The sequence below is a fragment of the Gossypium hirsutum genome, chromosome A09, assembly GCF_007990345.1.
Source record: "Gossypium hirsutum isolate 1008001.06 chromosome A09, Gossypium_hirsutum_v2.1, whole genome shotgun sequence".
NCBI lineage: Eukaryota > Viridiplantae > Streptophyta > Magnoliopsida > Malvales > Malvaceae > Gossypium > Gossypium hirsutum.
In genome coordinates, this window is record NC_053432.1 from 5,896,692 (window position 1) to 5,915,016 (window position 18,325).

The following is an 18,325-nucleotide window of genomic DNA, read 5'->3' on the forward strand; positions in this document are numbered from 1 at the left end:
GGCATCTTTGTATTAGACGGGGAGCAAATCGGAGATAACAGATTTGGCATCTCTGTTTTAGACGGGGAGCAGATTGAAGAAGCAAATTTGGCGTCTCTGTATTAGACGGGGAGCAGATCGAAGATAACAGATTTCGCGTCTCTGTATTAGACGGGAGCAGATCAAAGATAGCAGATATCGCCTTCCTGTGTTACAGTGAAGCAAATTGAAGCCGTCAAGAGGCCATTTAAAGAAGATCAAGGATCAAACTCAAGACTCGGCGAGCCCGGGCAAAATTGGTCCTTTTATAGTCTTTGCTCTATTCCTGTTACACAGCAATGAGCAAAGAGGGGCAGCTGTAGACACTCAATTTTTCTTGGGCCCAGAAATAAGTCCAAAAAACAAAAATAATAAACCCAAAAAAAATGAAGTCCAAGTTCAGTCCAAAATTACAAACATATAATTTGGCCCAATCGGAATGGCCCATTACTTGAAAAGATTTAAGGTCCATCTACAAGCTTGACTCATATGGAAATATAATCTTCAATGATATGCAATCTTAGATATGATATGCGATATGATTGCAATCTTAGATATGATATGAAATCTTAGAAGATATGATTTTGTAATCTTAGAGATTTAATTTGTAGATACCTTTTAATCTTAACCGTTGATGTAATTGATCTGTACCGTTGGATTTGAGGAGGTTCAACTATAAATAGAGGCCTCTCCCATCATTGTAAATCACTTGAGTTTTGGGAAGCAATAAGAATTCTTAAAAGCATTCACTCAAATTTCCCTCTTGCGTTCTTATTTTCTACGGTTTGTTCTTATTTATTCTTTGTTCAGTTTCATTTTCAACCTTTTTTTATTTTGATTTAATCCCTATTTCCTTGATTTTTAATTCTCTTTTATATTTTATTTTTTTAATAATTTTAGTATTATATCAAACTATTTTTTATTAAATTCTATATTATTCATTGTTTTAGAAAAATATATTTCATTTAATTGAAAAAGTTTTTTCTTAAATAAGGCAATGTTTGGTGTTTAGAAATTCGGGAAATAGTGCCCTAACATGCTGGGTTGCGATTTTTCGTTTGACTAAATAACCAAATATCCTTTTAATAAATTTTCAAAATCATGAGATAATTTTAGTTACGAGGATTTAAAACATCGTGTCCTAACATGCTGGATGTAATGTTTGTATACTTTCGGAACAAAGGAATCTCAAGTTTCAACTTTAAATTGTTCAAGTTTTAAAATCTTTTCAAATTTTCGACATTAGGACAATAAATAATCAATTCGGTAGCAATTTTGGGCATTACGAGGGTGCTAATCCTTCCTTGTGCATAACCGACTCCCGAACCTATTTTCTTGAATTTCGTAGACCAAAATGTTTTATAAAGGTGATCCAATCAGACCTAAAAAGGTTGGTGGCGACTCCCATTTTCATTTTTCAAAAAGTCGAATCCCGTTTTTCAAACCCATTTAAAAAAAAATAGTTTCGACAAATTACAAGGGGATGAAAGTTAATAATAAATTTGGTTACAGTAGGTAAATTTGATTATGGTGGATGATAGTGATTACAATGACCCAAAATCATTTTTTTAAATTTAACTCGAAAAAGTATATTCAATTCGATTTGAATTTCATCTCACTCAACTTGATTCGCAAAAATTTCTAATCGAATTAGGATGATAAAATAGGATTCGTCAACTCAATTAACTCAAGATTTTTTCATTGAATTTGATTCGATTCGATCGAACGCTCGCCCTAATAGTGATAAACAATTGTTTTGAAATGAACAGCAGCAGCAAACTTGAAGAAGTTGCAGCAACTCTGAAGGACAAGGCAGCGAACTGCAGCTGGTACAATTGGCAAGGCTTGAAGAAGAAAATATGGACAAAATTGCAACAGGTATGTGTAGCTATTTTGGTAAGCGTTTAACAGCAAATCTAAGCAAAGTTAACCCTACATTAAGATCAGGGATAGCAGCTTTGGACTACACAATTGAAAGAGGCAATAGCAAGGATGGAAATTTGTTTTTTTTTTTTTAGAGAACGATAGAACGATGTTAAAGAGGAATGAAAAAGAATTGCTTTCTACGTGAATATGCTAGGGAAAGAAATAACAAGCCAACCTTTGGTTTATTTTTCTACGTAAACCCTCCTCCTTTCTTCCCTTACTCAGTTTAGTCCCTAAACTGTTTAAAACTTCTAATTTCTCTTTCTTTCAAGTCAATCCTTGCCCCAACTTGACTCCCAATAATTACTAATAATAATAATAATAATAATAATAATAATAAAACACAACTCACATACGCCACCATACAACCAAAATTAAATTTAAAAAGTTAATTAAAGGTTAATCTCCCAACAATGATTGAAAATCCAATTTAATCCTTAAAATAAAATTCAATTTAATCACGAATTTAAGTCTAAAATTCAAATAAGTCAATAAAAATACTGAAAATATAAATGGATAATTTATTATAAATTTTTTATAATGAATTTATATTGATTCAGTGCAAAATCCGATACTAAAATTTTCGGGGTATTACTGATGTGTGCATAATTTCTCAATTTATTTGTGATATTTTTCTGAATGATGTTATTTATGTTCTTAATTATATTATTTAATACTTATATTTATTTATTATTTATTTTGGAAATAATTTGAGAAAAATGACCTTAAAGTTTATTTTTGGCAAGTTTTTGCAAATTAAACTTTCAACTTAGCATAGTTTCACTATTTTGGTCCTAACTTGAGCTACAAAACTCCTCTTTGGACGCATAATATGCAGATTCAAAGGTAATTGAAAGATTTAACCGAAGTTATTTCACAACCCAATCCCAAAAGGCATAAAAAATGCGTCCAAAAATAGCCCTGAGTTTGATGTGAAAATTGACAAAAGTCCTGAAAATTCTACTTTATTTAATCAATGGCACTTTTGTATTTTCTCCATTAAATTATTTTTTCCCTATAAATAGACATTATTAGGTTAAAATGTGGACTTAACTTAGACATAACCGCTCTTAGTTTTATTTTGTTTGTGCTTTCTTTATTTTATGGGTTCTTATACCCTCTTTTCTAGTCAAAGGTTAATCGAAGTTTGATTCAATAATACGTGACTTAATTTATGCTTTAATTCTTCTTTGTTCTTTAGTATTCATGCATCTTCTATTTGAATTACAATTATCCTGGTTTGTCAAATTTATGGTCAGTATTTGATAGCTTAGAATGATTGTCTTGACAATTAGAATCATTAAATTCGTAATTGTTTAATTCATTCTAATACTAGTGACAAACTGCATAAATTATTTATGTCGTAGTTTATGAGTATGTGGTGTGGATTGAGGTGAGTTTGTTAGTTAAATCTTAGGCATTGTTATGAGATTATTTATCGGTTAGGGAAGTAATTTCAAATGAGCTGCCTTATGGTTACCAAATAGGTAAGAAGAGATTGGTTGTCCATTGTCAAGTTAGCAACTAGAACTAGTTTATTAAAGGCAATGAAGATATTCTTGCATCGATGATCGAATTCATGAATCAAAAAAAGACTTTACCTTTGGCTAGAGCTTTTTACCATTATTTTCCTAAAAAAAACTTTCAATTATTGTCTTCTCCATTTTAATTTTTAATTCGAATTTAGTTTTTTTATTTTATAAACCCCCTTTTTATTTACTTTTCTTATTTTTACTTAAGAAATAAAATTATCATCGATCTCCATGGACACGATCCTACTTTTTGTTTTATACTAATCTTATTTTTCAAGTTTTATTTTTGTAGGTCTCGACAGCCTATCAGAGAGTTTGGTACAAGTGGTTGGGTTCCTGTTTGGTTTGAAGTGAGCCTAGGATTGGTAAGGTTTTCTAGGTTGACAGGGTTGGATGGATTTGCTAAGTTAGTAGGGTTGGTGGGATTCACTAGATTAGCCAAGTTGAGGAAAGCATCAATCTGAGAGGAAGTCATGGTCTGGTCCGCATTCCCCACACAAATTATCGATACAATTGTACAACAAAGAAGGAGATAATGAGGAGAGGGTGGGGGTGACATGGATACCAGTTCACCTAGGTAGGCGAAGAGCCAAAAAAGGAGAGAAGTAGAAGAGGAATAAGGAGGTTGCGAAGGCAAAGGAGACTAATTCCAAAGGGTAAGTACTTAGGGTTGCAAAGATGGTTAAAGGATCCCTTCCTCATCGTTCTTTTAGGTATTTATAGGGGAAGGTCATGTGCCTGGTCTCATGCCTGATGGTGCCAACTCATTGATAATATGGGTGGTGGCCCACACATGTGGTCAGCTAGGTGGCAAGTTGATTGTCCTCAAGTGTCGTACTACTCTGACATTCCTTTGGCTGAGGTAGTACGAGACTATTACACCTCAATGGTCCATGATGGTCTCCTATTGGTGGTAAGTGTGTTTTCGCTAAAAGTCAATGGCTGGTCACTTAGTAACCAGTCAACTAATTAAAGACAAGTAATTGCTCGAGTGATCTTCAAATGAGGAACTAATTGGGAGATGCAAGAGAAAGAGAGTTATCCATGGGCATTTTTCAGGAAGCTTCTCGTGGTGCCACGTGTCCAAAAGGTATAGGGGTATAACAAACATTTTAATCACAATATGATAGAAAATATCTGTATCTGCAATTTAAATCTATTCATGAAACATAATAGTTATTGAAGAAGTTGAAGGAGGAAAAAGAAGACAACAAAACAAGTTTGGTTTATTTAATTAATTAAATGTGCTAAAGGAAATAGGAAAAAATAGAAAGGAAAGAGTGTGAAAAGGGAGATTTGGGGGTTGTGGAATACTTCAAAAGAAGGATGTAGTTGGAGAAGGTGATGATCACATGGCATTGCGTATTAAGACATGCACATGAAGGCCCACAATGTCAGCTCAAAAACAAACATATTTCTTAAAGCCCACTTGCCATCAATCCCCAAGTTGGGAACATGAACTTTTATTGCCCCTTCTCTTTCTCCCTCACGTTTTCTCTCCATTCCATAATTTTTTAACCACCAATACTACAATCATACAATACAAAGAAATCCATTAAAATAAGACAAATTAGGATACAATACGTAAAATTATAGCATCAAAAATACATCTATACATATAAACAAGAACCCCAAACGATTACTCCTTGAGTTTTTTTTTTTATTCAAAAGACCAAACCCTTTTTAAGTCCAACCATGCTTTCTCCAATGCCCTTGTCTTCTTCACGTCCAACATCACTATCTTTGTTATTGTACTCTCTCTTTTCTCTCTCTTCTCTCACATACACACACTCGCATCCCCCATGGTTGTGGTCCTTCTTACCTCTTTATATCTCTCTTATCACTTTCTCCAATTCTTCATATCTTATATCTAACACTACTCTCTACTCTTTCTTTCTTTCTTCTTCTTCTTCTTCTTCTTCTTCTTCTTCTTGCCTTTTCCAAACCATAACCATTTTTCTACACCATATATATTTATTTTTCCTTCTGCATTTCCATATTTTGGGGGTACTATTTTGGAACTTACTGAATATTTTAAAATAATTCTTGGTTTTTGGTCATTAGGGTGTTATTATTACTTTAAATCCCCCACAAGATGTCTAGCAGAAGGTCGAGACAGTCAGCAGCAGGTGTTTCGAGGATTTCAGATGATCAAATCATTGAACTTGTCTCAAAGTTACGACAGCTTCTGCCTGAGATTCGGGATAGGCGATCTGATAAGGTAAACATTTCATGGAATTCATGTTTCTTCTTTTAATTCATCTTTATTTTTACAAGAGAGTTGAGTTATTATTTTATAATTTTATACATTTTCAATGAATTAGATGATTTATTTTTATATGGAAAACTATAACGTACCTATATATTTAATTTTCCCTGGTTGCATGTGGCACATGGGAATAGTATATTTCAGTTAAAAAAAAAGTAATAGTCCTCGAAAATACAGTTTGAAAACTTGACCCCGGACATCAAGGAAACATATTTTCTTGGGTTTCAGCTCCTCATTGACTTAAAACAGTGCATGCTTTGACCCCGGATATCATGTATATCATAAAATAGCGATCACAACATCACATTACGAAGCACATAATAGTCTATTTTGTCGACCAAGGGTCGGACTTTACGATTTATTTATTTTTCGATTATGATGTTATATGGAAATAATAATAATAATGTGGAAAGCAGAAATGTCAGAAAAGAAAGTGACTTAATGTTGGGGCATTGTAAATCCCCCTGCTGGTGCAGGTATCAGCATCCAAGGTCTTACAAGAGACTTGCAATTACATTAGAAGCTTGCATAGGGAGGTGGACGACCTAAGTGAACGGCTCTCACAGTTGTTGGCCACCATTGATGCTGATAGTGCCGAGGCTGCTATTATTAGGAGTTTAATTATGTAATAATATTTATTATAAACCAATGTTTTTTATTATTACTAGGTTTATATATATATATGATATTATATATTTGTATTTATATATAGTTTAAGATGCTTCCTCCATGTGGAAGGGTTTGCAATCTAATTACCTAATTTGTATAATAAAAGGACTTTACACTAGCAAAGCCTTTAATTTTAATGGCAATATACTATTACTTTTTCTTGGCATAGGACAAGCTCGATTAACTTCTCTTTTTATGCTTATGTAATCTTTTTTTTTTCTTTTGAGCAATTGAGGTATTTAAAATTCTAAGAAATACTAATTCACATGAAATGAATGTGATTTGAAATTAAAAAAGAATATGTTATTGTGTCGATTCTAAAGGTTTATGTCGGTAAGTTGGGATCAATTGTGTTATAATTTGCAATAAGGAAGCTCCAAAATCATCATTAGTGAGTGATTTGATGGAAGACTTAATTAAGTTTTTCTTTTTTTCTATATATGGCCTACCTATTACTAAGATTTTTATTTTTTATTTCGTATAAAGAAAATTATAGTTTCGGATAAAGAAGTTATATGAATATAATTGTATAAAACGATTAAATTTTAAATATGACAATCAAATTTTACGATATCATTGTTGTACACTCTTGAATCACAAGTGTCACAGGCAATATTGAATTGTAAATGAGACCCCTCTCACAATAACCCCATCCAAAGTTTAGTCACTGGGAACATGGGGTACTATAGTTTTCAGAAACCTGTTCATCTTTTGGTAAACAATTAAACATGATTTGAATTGAAAAGGACAAAGATGGATCGATGTATCGACGATACCATATGTCAACTTAAACATTGTTTTATTATTTGATGTTTTAACTTGAGCAAATTCTGCAGTAAAGTTAAACTACATGAAAAAGAAAACAAAATGGTGAGTTTATATAAATCCGCATGTAATTTAGGGCCAAAAACAGCAAAAGCAACAAGTCAAGAAGCCATAAAATAAAATTTCTTTTTTAAATAAAGTCAGGTCTAGATCAAGTACAGTAATTTTTTCTTCTTTTTTTTTTTTGGTATTTAGCGGTATCAAACCCCAAATGAGGAAATATCGAACCCCAACATTAAGGGATTAGAACATGGCCCTAGGGTCAAGTACCTAAGGTTTCAACAATCATAATTTTTTAAAGTAAGATATCGATACTTAAGGTCATAGTATTGAAACATAAGTCTTTGAAACTGCATTTAATATCTAAGTAAACGTCTTCAATGACTTTATTTTCCTTCAAACGACTTCAAATAACTAAAAATTATTAAGAAAGTATCAATAGAGTTCAAAAACATCAAGAAATAGACAAAAAGAAAGTTTACGAAATTTATTATACAAAAATTCAACTTTTCATTTGTAATTCTTTATCTTACTTTTACACACTTGAGGTTACATGATATTTACACATAAAAAAAATCAAATTGTCAGATGATATCTTATGATTCACTATTTGTACTCAAATTTTATACTTAGAAGTGCATAAGAACAAATCCATGTTCATATTGATGAGACGAAAAGTTAGGTACATAACATGACAAGTGTTTGGCTTAATTTTGAATTCTCATAACCATAGTATCTTATATTTGAAGTCAATACAATGGTATGAAAATAAAGTATGTGTAAAAGAGAAAGAAAAAAGCTTTCTAAGCAAAATTGCCAAATTTCGAAGGAATGAAAATGATTGCAATAAAAGTCAGCCCTTAAAGTTTAGTTCATTGGGCCTTTCATCATTTTGCCTTTTTGTACTTTCCTTGGGCTTTTACAACAATCTGATTTGTGGTATCAGATTTTCCTTTTTCTTTATTTTTATTTTTTTGTCTTTTCTTTCTTTCTTTTCTTTTTTTTTTTTGCTATATGATAAATTTTTTTAACAATCTATAATTTTTTTAATAATATATGACACTAAGTATTTGATGTATGGTTTTTTATCTTAAAAAACATTTTTATAATAAAACAATATATGGTAATTTTATATATTAGTTGAGTATTTGATTGTATATATTAATTAAATTATATTTAATTATTTTTAAAATTTTTAATAAACTTTTTAATGTTTTATTACTAATATGTTTACAAAATTAAAAAATAATAATATATATTTTTAATTTTAATTTTAATTTTAACAACATGATAATTGATATTAGACTGATTTAAATACACATTATTTTTAAGAAAGAGTTTTTGGTACACTGTCAATAGAGTTTTTAGACTCCACAAATGAAGTTAGAGTGATGACAAGTGTCCTATAAGATATTGTAAAGAAATAAGACACATGGCTCTTTTTTATATCTACTTGTGGAATTTAAAAAAGTACACTATTAACCCTATTTTAAAAATATAAATATTATAAAAATAAATGGTGTGAAATTCTATTTTTATATTTAGTTTCTATTTTTATTTTAATTATTAATTAGTGGATCCAAGTTGTTAATTTGGTTTAAATATTGTGACCACTAAATAATTTATTATAACATTATTTATATTTTAAATATTTATTTCAATTTTAATAGTGTTTTTAATTTGTAAAAATAGAGATAAACTTAAAAAAATTAAAAATAGTTTAAAATTTTACAATGACTTATCATGTAAAAATGTATGTTGAATTGTTGAATATAAGCTAATTGGAAAGACTTATTATGGAAATATAACTTGTAGAATACCATATATATAAAAATGCGGAAGGATTTATGTTGCAATTTTCCCTCCACAAATGTCTTTTTTCTTTCATTGCTACATGTCAATTTTTTTACACAATGCCCAAAACAATTGATAACCTCTCCCCAACCCTTAAATATGAGAGAGATAATAATTATAGTATAATTTCAGCTAAAGGGTCCATAAGCCCTTAAATTTCTTTTTTTTTTCAATAATGTTAATTGTGATTTTCAAATGTTTTGATATAATAAAATATTTCCTTCATCAAATTTTGTAAAACTTTATGTTAAACCTTTGAGAAGTTATTTTCAAGTGATTTTTAAACTTGGCTAAACACTTAAAAAAATTTGCAAGTACTAAAAGCTCCTAATAGCACTTTGTAAGTCAATAAGCTGTTGACTTTAGGGGATTGGACCCCCTAGCCTAAGTGTTGATACACATGGCTATGTATAGGGTCCCTCCTTATTGGGTCTAATATCTAGCAAACCAAGTAAATTTTTTGGGTATTTAGGGGTATTGAACCCCAAACGAGGAAGTGTCATACCCCAACATTATGGTACTAGGTCATGGGCTAAAGGTCTAACACCTAAAGCTCCAACGATCTTATTGTTTAAAGCAAGGCATCAATACCTAAAGTCATGATATCATAACATAAGCCTTTATAGCTGCATTTAATGCTCGAGTAAATGTCTTCAACGGCTCAATTTTTTCTCTAACTGCTCCAAACGACTAGATTTCATTGAGAATGTACAAATAGAGTTTAAGAACATCAAGAAGCAGACAAGAAACAAGTTTACAAAGTTCATTGTGTAAAAATCTAATCTTTTATTTGTAATTCTCATCTTACGTACCCTTGTACACACTTGAGGTTTCATTCTCATTCATTATTTTAAATGTTTTAATTTATTTGAGTAAGCTTGAATAATTGTATATCAACCTTTAAGAGGTATTCCTTGTTTCAATTTCATTTCTCAAATTAGTGAGAGATTACTTGAAGTTCTGGGTAGACAACTTTAAAAAGAAAGTGACTTTATCTTATCTACTTAAAAGATAGTGTTATAAAGGTTAAGCATTATCCTTAAAAGGCTTGAAATTAGTGAACTTAGGAAATTTTTAATTGTAAAAAGTTAAGCTAGTAGATGTAGACAATTGGAGTCGAACTGCTCTAAATCATTGTGTCAATTTTTATTTGCCATCTTTCCCCAAATTTTTAATCACCAATTCAACTCTCCTCTTAGTGCATTTGTGCTTTATAATTAGTTAAGCTCCTCAAAAAAAAAGGACCTAATTAAGCTCTTAGATATTAAAAATCCATTAATTAAGCTCTTTCACCAATGATTTTTGCCATTGACTATAAAGGAAAAAAATGTATGGGCCAAATAGATAAAAATTAAAAATTTTAGAGCTAAATTTTTTGTTATGCCTAATTTTAAAATAGAGCTAACGTATACTATTCTTAAAATATTACCATTGGTAAAGATATGATTATCTGAATTTTTTATGTAAAAGGAAATTCTAAAAAAGTTAGTGGTAAGAAAGGGAAATAGAGAAAAATGTAGGGGCTTTAGGTTAAATTTGACATTTGAGATGTACTGGCATCAGTTACGGGCCCAAACTAGATTCCCGGCCAATGGAGTAGCGGAAATCCGGCAACGTGGCTTAAATGGTCATTTTACTCAACCAATTACGGTAGAGATCGTTAACGCTCCTTTATAAAGGAAATGATTTCACGCGCCATTTAAAGAAATAAAATAGTTATTAGCTTAAAGTCATATATAATAATAATAATAAATATATAAATATAGATTTATAAATTTCATTCAAACACGTATTTCCTATAAATTTCTTTTGCTCTAAAGAAGGAAAAAAAAAGTCATTTACAAAATATTATACTCATCAAAAATTTTATGTTAATATTTATTTTCCAATAAATTATGCATGATTAATAAATCAAATAAACACATCATTGAAAATTAATGTAAATTTTATATAAAAATAGAAAATGTATGTATTTTCAATTTTAATTTTTTTTAAAATTTGAGTTACTGAATGTGTATTAACTTGTATATTATTGTGTATTAAATATAAATAGTAAAAGTATTACAAAGATCCTTGTACTAGTATCACGAGGTCTGACACTAAAATTTAGATTGTATTTTGTTATCTCTATTTTAAAAATAAACAAATTAGTTTTTATACATTAAATTAAAAAATAAATTGATTATTTTTTATAATTATATGTCAAAATAAGATGCAATTACACCACGTGTAGCTATCTAATTTTTCTATCGGTCACAAGTTTTTAACAAATAAGGTGTAAAGATAAATTTACTCTTTTTTTTTAGTAAAAGTTAAAATATGCAAACAAAATTTCTTTGTTGAAATGCACGCTCCATTAGTGAGAGTGGGGTTTTATAGCCATCTGGAAAGATCAGCGTGCCAGTGTTTATGTTGGTTAGTTGTCTCTATCTCTCTTTCCCCTTCTTTCCCATGCTTAAGCTCTTAATCATCTGATTCTTCATCATCAACAACTAAAAGACAGGTATGTAAATGTATCATAATTTTTATAAAGCTTCAATCTTTTCTCAATTTTCCTTCTTTTCTAGCAAATTCAGTGATACCCAGTTCTTTTTTTCGCCTTATTTGATCAGTTTTTCCTTTACTTTCTTGAATGCATTAAGGGTTTTAATGAATTCAGTTTTCCTTTTTTTTTACTCTCTCAGGTTTTCACTAAGTTTAACTTCTTTCAAGAATCTCAATGAATACATGCTTGCCAAATAATTAGTGTCAAGCTGACCTTTAATTGATATTTGGTGGACAAAGTTGGTTCTATCACTCATTAATTGCCCCCATTGTTGATAACCCATGGTATTTTTTTCTTTCATCAAGCGTAAAGGAAGCTTGAAAATGGATTTTTTTTTTATAGTTAGGTATTTATCAGCATTCTTTATTGTAGGTTGAACCCTTTTTTGAACTTTAGCCAAAAGTTCGATAATCTTGCTTAAAGTTTACATTGTTTACAATGAAAGCCAATTTAAAGTTTTCACTTTGTAGGATTATATGGGCTATGGCTGTCCCTAAAACTCATCCCCTTTATTACTTTTGACTTGAACTAAGATTTATTGGGGTGTATTCAAGCAGATCTTGGAGTCGATTAAGGCATCTTGCTTGGGATTACTGAGTTTGGTAAAATAGCTTTGGCATCTTTAATTATGTTAATGTTGAAATAAGGCTAATCAATGCTAGAAAATCAGCAACCATATTAGTATTTTTCATTTGATTTTAGAAGAACCCATGAATTTTTGGTTTTCATTTTATACCAAGGAAACGATCTATCGATGAGAGAGCTTGGCTGTTAGGACCACTGAGAACTGTTTACCTCAAAATCATCCATAAGTATCCTTGTACCTTGGGATTGCTGTGGTTTCGGAATTATAAAGTATTGAATGAACGATGATGATATCTGCATTATCAAGCTACTTCTATGTGTGCTTCTAAAATTTTATTTAAATACCTTTAAATAGGTTCTTTTTTGGCTGATTTTTATCTCAGTTTAAGACAATGTACCCTGGAGGTTACACGGCTGAAATTACGAGCTTATCTCCAAGAGCTACCGAGAAGGATCTTTGTGACTTTTTCGCATACTGTGGTGCAATTGAGCATATTGAAATTATCAGGTATATATTGCTTCTCTGTTTCTGGTTTTGGACTAAACCCCAAAAATCACTCTCTATGATGGTGTATGTTCATGATTTTTTTCATATTTGTTGTGCATTTGCAAATTTGTTGTCGAGGGGGGAAAAGAGTCAAAAGCTACAAAATCTTTTGCTTGAAATGATTTCTTGTTAGATAATTGGTAATCTCAATCTCGGTTTTTGTGGAAAATCAATGTTTTTGAGCAGAATTTCTCTCATCCGTACAAATGTACTTAGCAGCAAGTTCCTTTATGGTGACAAGTTTCTTGAATCAAGGAAGATTTTACGTTCAAGTTGTTTAATTTTACTTATTGTTTTCAACTCCTTTAGGAAAAATGTCAAAAGCGAGGGCTCTTTTTGTCTGAAATGCTTTCTTGTTTGGTACTTGATATTTCTGATCTTATTAATGAATCTGCACGGTTATACGAATATGATTCTTAATTCTGTACGAATTTACTGCAAGTTCTATTTTTCCTTGCTTGTGACATATTTCTTGAGCTAATGAGTGTTTACAAATTTACTGGTTCTTTGAGGACTAAAAGAAAAAGACAAAAGCTAAGAAGTCTTTTGTCTGAAATGATTTCTTGTTTCTTGTTTGTTTATGGAAAATCAATGTTTTTTTTTATGATCAAGCTGTTTAATTTTACTTATTGTACTTATTTTAGGAAAAGTCAGAAGCAAGAGTTCTTTTGTGTGAAATGCTTTATTATGAGATACTTGGTATCTCCGATCTGATTAAATGCGGACATAAGTCTCTTTAACAGCATCTGCTTAGATACATGCATCTGATTCCGGTAAAAGTATCGTAGAGGCTTTTGTATTAGGAGTTGAATTGCATTTTGCCCCCTCTACTAAAAAAATTGGGCAAATTAGTCCCTGTACGTTAGATCAAAGAACAAATTGATCATTCTGTTAAAAATTCCATCTATTTCTATTGTTAAAAACTGGTTCTAGTACATCAGTATGATGTACACATGGCATGCCACATGTCACTGATTATTCCATTAGCCACGCTAGTTTTTAATAGTACAAATGGATGGAATTTTTAACAAAAATGGCCAATTTACTCTTTAATCTAACTTATAAAGACTAATTAGCTCTTTTTTTTAGTAGAGGGGGAAAAAAGCAATTTGACTCTTAGTATAGGGGCCTCCATGTTACTTTTACCATCGTATTCCATACCATGTACAAATTTACAGCAAGTGTGTTTTTTTCTTGCATGTGACATTTCTTGAGCTAACTGGTCTTTGCAATGATCGAGATGTTGATCAAATCTGAACATAGCTGTTAGTACCTTAGTAGATGCTCTTGCTTCACTTTATTACATAACCTTATTTCGTAGGTACACCTTAGTATAGTGAGGAATATTAGCTTTTTCTTGATCACTCTTTTGAACCTCTTGTGCGTGATTTCGTTGATTCCATTACCAAGAAATTCATGCTGTATTATGACAAGAGCTGCTTTCTTAAACAGATGTGGTGAATATGCATGTACGGCTTATGTGACATTTAAAGATGCCTATTCACTCGAAACTGCTGTCTTACTCAGTGTAAGGCTCTAACTTGTACTTACAGAGAGAAATTAACTTTCATTCCATTTATAAAAGAAAAAGAAATCGCGTGTTCTTTTAGCTACTTGGATGGTTCTAACCATTAGCATTGCTCAGAATGTTTTGATCATAACATCCTGTTTGCATTAATATGGCATGATTTATGAATATCAGTTTACGTAATTGAATAAACTGCTTTCCATGTAAGGCTGCCACTCAGTCGTATAAGATCTGCCACTTCCACTTCTTGCGACTTAAGCCTATAAGGTGAAAACTGGTAATAGGGATGTCCCTTGATCGGAAAACAAAACGTTGGTCAATTTAAACTTTTAAGTTGAAAATTGAGATAGACAGTAAGTTAAGATAGACTCTTAATCTCGATCTTTAGCAACGGAACGTTATGCATCTTGGCTTCTCGATTTTTTAGTTATTATATCTCTCATTACTGCCTGAACTTTGATTCTTCAGGGAGCTACAATTGGTGATCAGTCCGTATGCATATCAAAGTGGGGTTCGTATGGTGATGATTCATATCCTTGGGATAGTTCTACATGGAAGACTGAAGAGGATACTAGCTCATCGGTATGTATCGGTTTCTTCAATAAGAAGAGCAAGTCGATTGCTTGGTTTCAATACCCTTCTAAACACATGTTACCAATCAGACTCTCGGCAAGAGATTTGAATACTTGGGTGATTTTAAACCGCTGATTATATCTCCGCAGGTTACTCATATGCACCCATTTGTTTCTAGTCCTGGAGAAGCGGTGACTGTTGTCAAAACAATGCTAGCCAAGGGATATGTTTTAGGCAAAGATGCTCTTATCAAGGCCAAAGACTTAGACGAGTCCTATCGGGTCTCGGCTACTGCAGCAGCTAAAGTTGCTGAGCTTAGCAATAGAATCGGCCTCACTGATAAGATTAACACTAGCATGGAAACTGTAAAATCAGTGGACGAGAAGTATCATGTTTCGGATATCACCAAAGCAGTTGCAACAGTTACCGGGACTGCAGTGGTAACAGCTGCAAGTTTTACAGGGAGAACCGCTGTAGCAGCTACCAACGCCGTAGTCAATAGCAGCTATTTTGCCAAGGGAGCACTTTGGGTTTCGGGCTTGTTGAACCGTGCAGCTGAAGCGGCCGCTGATCTGGGTAAACATGGAAACAAACAAACACACACCTAGTTAAGTGCACAGAAAACCCTTTTTGCTGGTCTTTTCCCGTGCGTAGAAATGATAAAATACTCGTATTTGTTACATACCGGTCTAGTATACGCTGCCTTACATTGACAATAACTAGAAAGTTTAGTTAGATGGGTGTAAATGTGAGATTTATTGGTCACTTTTATTGATTGTTTGTTCATTTAATGAGATGGGGTTTGCTGAAGAAATTCACGCTTGCCCGATCAAAAGGTAACATGCGATATAAACGTAACGGAATTTGGAAAGACGATATGAACATGAGATGATCTGACGCCGAATGCGTGTTCTGGGATCCCTTTTTGTTGCCTTCTAAGTTCATGCTAGTGTTTGAATGCAGAAAGGGCTCCTTTTACAAGTATGAATTTCATAGTTGAGTTGAAAACTCAAATTTACTATTACACAATATTTTTGTATAAAAAAATGATTGAATTTTGCTACTAAATATTTTTCTCCCAACTTTAATTTGAAACAAAATAATAATATTTTTAAATATCTTTTATTAATAATTAAATATGGTAAAATTATGGAAAATATATAGAAAAGAATATTTATTTTAGAAATAAAACTGAACTTAACATTTTTGGTAATTTTTTTAAAAGTTTTCTAATCTTTCATAAAATAAATAATCTATATTAATTTCTTAAGTTTTAACATCTGTTATGGTATATTATTCAAATAAAATACTTGGAAGGTTTTTTTTTTTTAATTTTGTATTGAAATCATTGAACATCAATCTTGATTGTAAATTTTATTTTTAAAAAAATCAAAATTACTGCTCAAAATTAATTCAAAGTTTAATAATAATATTCAATCAATTAAAAATAAGTAGTAAATTTACACAGTTTCAAAGTATACTGGTATATATAATCCAAAATATCCTTTTTGAAAAATTTGAGTTTAAATTAAATAATATCGAAAATAGGTTAATCAATATAGAAATTTGGGTAAAAATTAAAATCTGTCACTATATCTTAGTTTTATTGATACTTCAAAACTAAAGGTAAATTTATTATTCAATTTTAATTTTATATTAAATTTTTTTGACGTCACTTTTATTAGATTAAATTTTGAAATTCAAGTTTGATTTTTTATTAAATGTTAATATTTAATTTTAATTTTAATTTTTTATTAAATATGAGTATTTTTTAAAATTATGCTTAACTTTGTTTATTTAAATTCAACCCTAATGTTTTACTATCCACTCTCATGTATATAATATATATAGTTTAAATTAAAATTTAATTATGCATTTTTTATTATTAATTTTATATAAGATATTAATTAATATAAAATAAATTTCAATTGCCAAAAGAAAATGCTACTACAATATTTTGTAATAAATATATTTATGTTGTGTTTGTTTGTTTCACTAAAAATAACTTTTAGAAATTATTTCAGACAATTTTGTCAAATAATAAAAATTGTTTTACTTAAAATCATCCAAACACAAAAAAAGAATATATCAGCTTTTCCAAAAAAAAAATCAATCCATTATTTAGAAATTATTTTCCGAGAACTATTTTCAATAAAACAAACACGACCAAAAAACCAATTATATAGAATTCAGGTTGGTAAAAAATATAAACTTTAAATTACTGAAGTAAATTTGAACTATATTGGAAAATGAACTAGGAATAACTTGAATCCAAATCTAAGTTAAAGGTATGTATGTTTCATCGAAAATGTTTTTTATATTTTCTTATGTTTATTTCTTGAAAATTAATTTGATAATCGAAAAATAATTTATAGATGAATGGAAAGATTGATTTACTCTTTTATGTTATATAAAACTTACCTTCAAACAAACCTATATTATTATTTTAATAATAAATTTTAATTTTAATATTTAAAAATATTAAAATATTGATATAAAATATTATTAATTTTAAATATTATTAAACATACTATTTAATTATTTATATTTAACAATATAATTAATTATTAATATTATTTATTATTTTAATAAATTATTAAATATTATAATTTTATTTCAATAATAAATTTTAATATTAGTAATATTTTTATTTTTTAATTTATATTCTTAATATTTTATTGAAAATTTTTATATTAATATTTCAATAATATATTTATAATTTATAAATATTTCATAATAAATATTTTATAGTATAAAATATGAATATTTTAATAATATAAATATGAGCATTTTTAAAAATCATGCTTAACTTTATTTATCTATTCCAACCCCAACGTGTCATTATCCACTCTACTATACGTAATTTCAAATTAAATTTTAATTAGATATGATTTATTATTAAATTTATATAAAATATTACATTATTATAAAATAAATTGCTGTTATGAAAAGAAAATCTTTTTTATAATTTTTAAAATAATTATTTCAAAAAAAATCTATCTAAAACGAACAAAAAAACACAATTTCATAAAATTCAACTTAATAAAAAATAAATAAAAAAATAATTATTAAGGATTTAATCAATGACTCGAATTTAAGATAACTCACAACTAAAATAAACATACTCAAAATCACATCTCTTTTCCTATATGCAATGAAACACTCTTGGATGGGCACTGATGAGCTATTATCAAGTTCCATGTCTCAATTATGGATTAACTTTGGCCTTAAGTTTCTCAATGCTGAAAACCCAAATCCCACACATACAAAAAGGAGTAATCATTTTATGGTAAAAATGATGATAGAATTTAAACAAATTATGTCAAATAGCTTTCAGAGTTATAAAATGTGTCCAAATTAATATTTCATTTTCAAAGTATGCAATTGGCCACAACAACTAAATGATTATATAAACTTCTCAAACAACTATACAATTCCAAACCCTTTTCTTTTT

General features: G+C 29.7%; 2 protein-coding genes across 6 annotated transcripts; both read left to right on the forward strand.

Annotated features, from left to right (window-relative positions):
* The first annotated feature begins 5,136 nt into the window (after positions 1-5,136).
* LOC107888622 (transcription factor PRE5) lies at positions 5,137-6,580 on the forward strand. The gene is made up of 2 exons (XM_016812792.2): positions 5,137-5,697; positions 6,222-6,580. Exons 1-2 carry the CDS (start codon positions 5,572-5,574, stop codon positions 6,372-6,374), a joined length of 279 nt encoding a protein of 92 aa, XP_016668281.1. The 5' UTR covers positions 5,137-5,571; the 3' UTR covers positions 6,375-6,580.
* A 4,863-nt stretch (positions 6,581-11,443) lies between these two features.
* On the forward strand, positions 11,444-15,747 carry LOC107888621 (binding partner of ACD11 1). 5 transcript variants are annotated; one of them, XM_041077455.1, is made up of 6 exons: positions 11,537-11,596; positions 11,778-11,922; positions 12,607-12,731; positions 14,223-14,298; positions 14,767-14,880; positions 15,021-15,747. In XM_041077455.1, exons 2-6 carry the CDS (start codon positions 11,920-11,922, stop codon positions 15,477-15,479), a joined length of 777 nt encoding a protein of 258 aa, XP_040933389.1. In that variant the 5' UTR covers positions 11,537-11,596; positions 11,778-11,919; the 3' UTR covers positions 15,480-15,747. The 5 variants fall into 5 exon arrangements, with proteins under 5 accessions (XP_016668278.1, XP_040933389.1, XP_016668279.1 ...); XM_016812789.2 differs by lacking the exon at positions 11,778-11,922 and having other exon boundaries at positions 11,444-11,596; XM_016812790.2 differs by lacking the exon at positions 11,537-11,596 and having other exon boundaries at positions 11,599-12,240.
* Positions 15,748-18,325: the final 2,578 nt, after the last annotated feature.

Coding starts and splice junctions, on each gene's coding strand:
- LOC107888622 (XM_016812792.2), top strand. CDS start 5,572: ATGTCTAGCAGAAGGTCGAGACAGTCAGCAGCAGGTGTTTCGAGGATT. Junction 5,698..6,221: donor GGGATAGGCGATCTGATAAG/GTAAACATTTCA, acceptor CTGCTGGTGCAG/GTATCAGCATCCAAGGTCTT.
- LOC107888621 (XM_041077455.1), top strand. Junction 14,299..14,766: donor AAACTGCTGTCTTACTCAGT/GTAAGGCTCTAA, acceptor TTGATTCTTCAG/GGAGCTACAATTGGTGATCA. Junction 14,881..15,020: donor AAGAGGATACTAGCTCATCG/GTATGTATCGGT, acceptor ATATCTCCGCAG/GTTACTCATATGCACCCATT.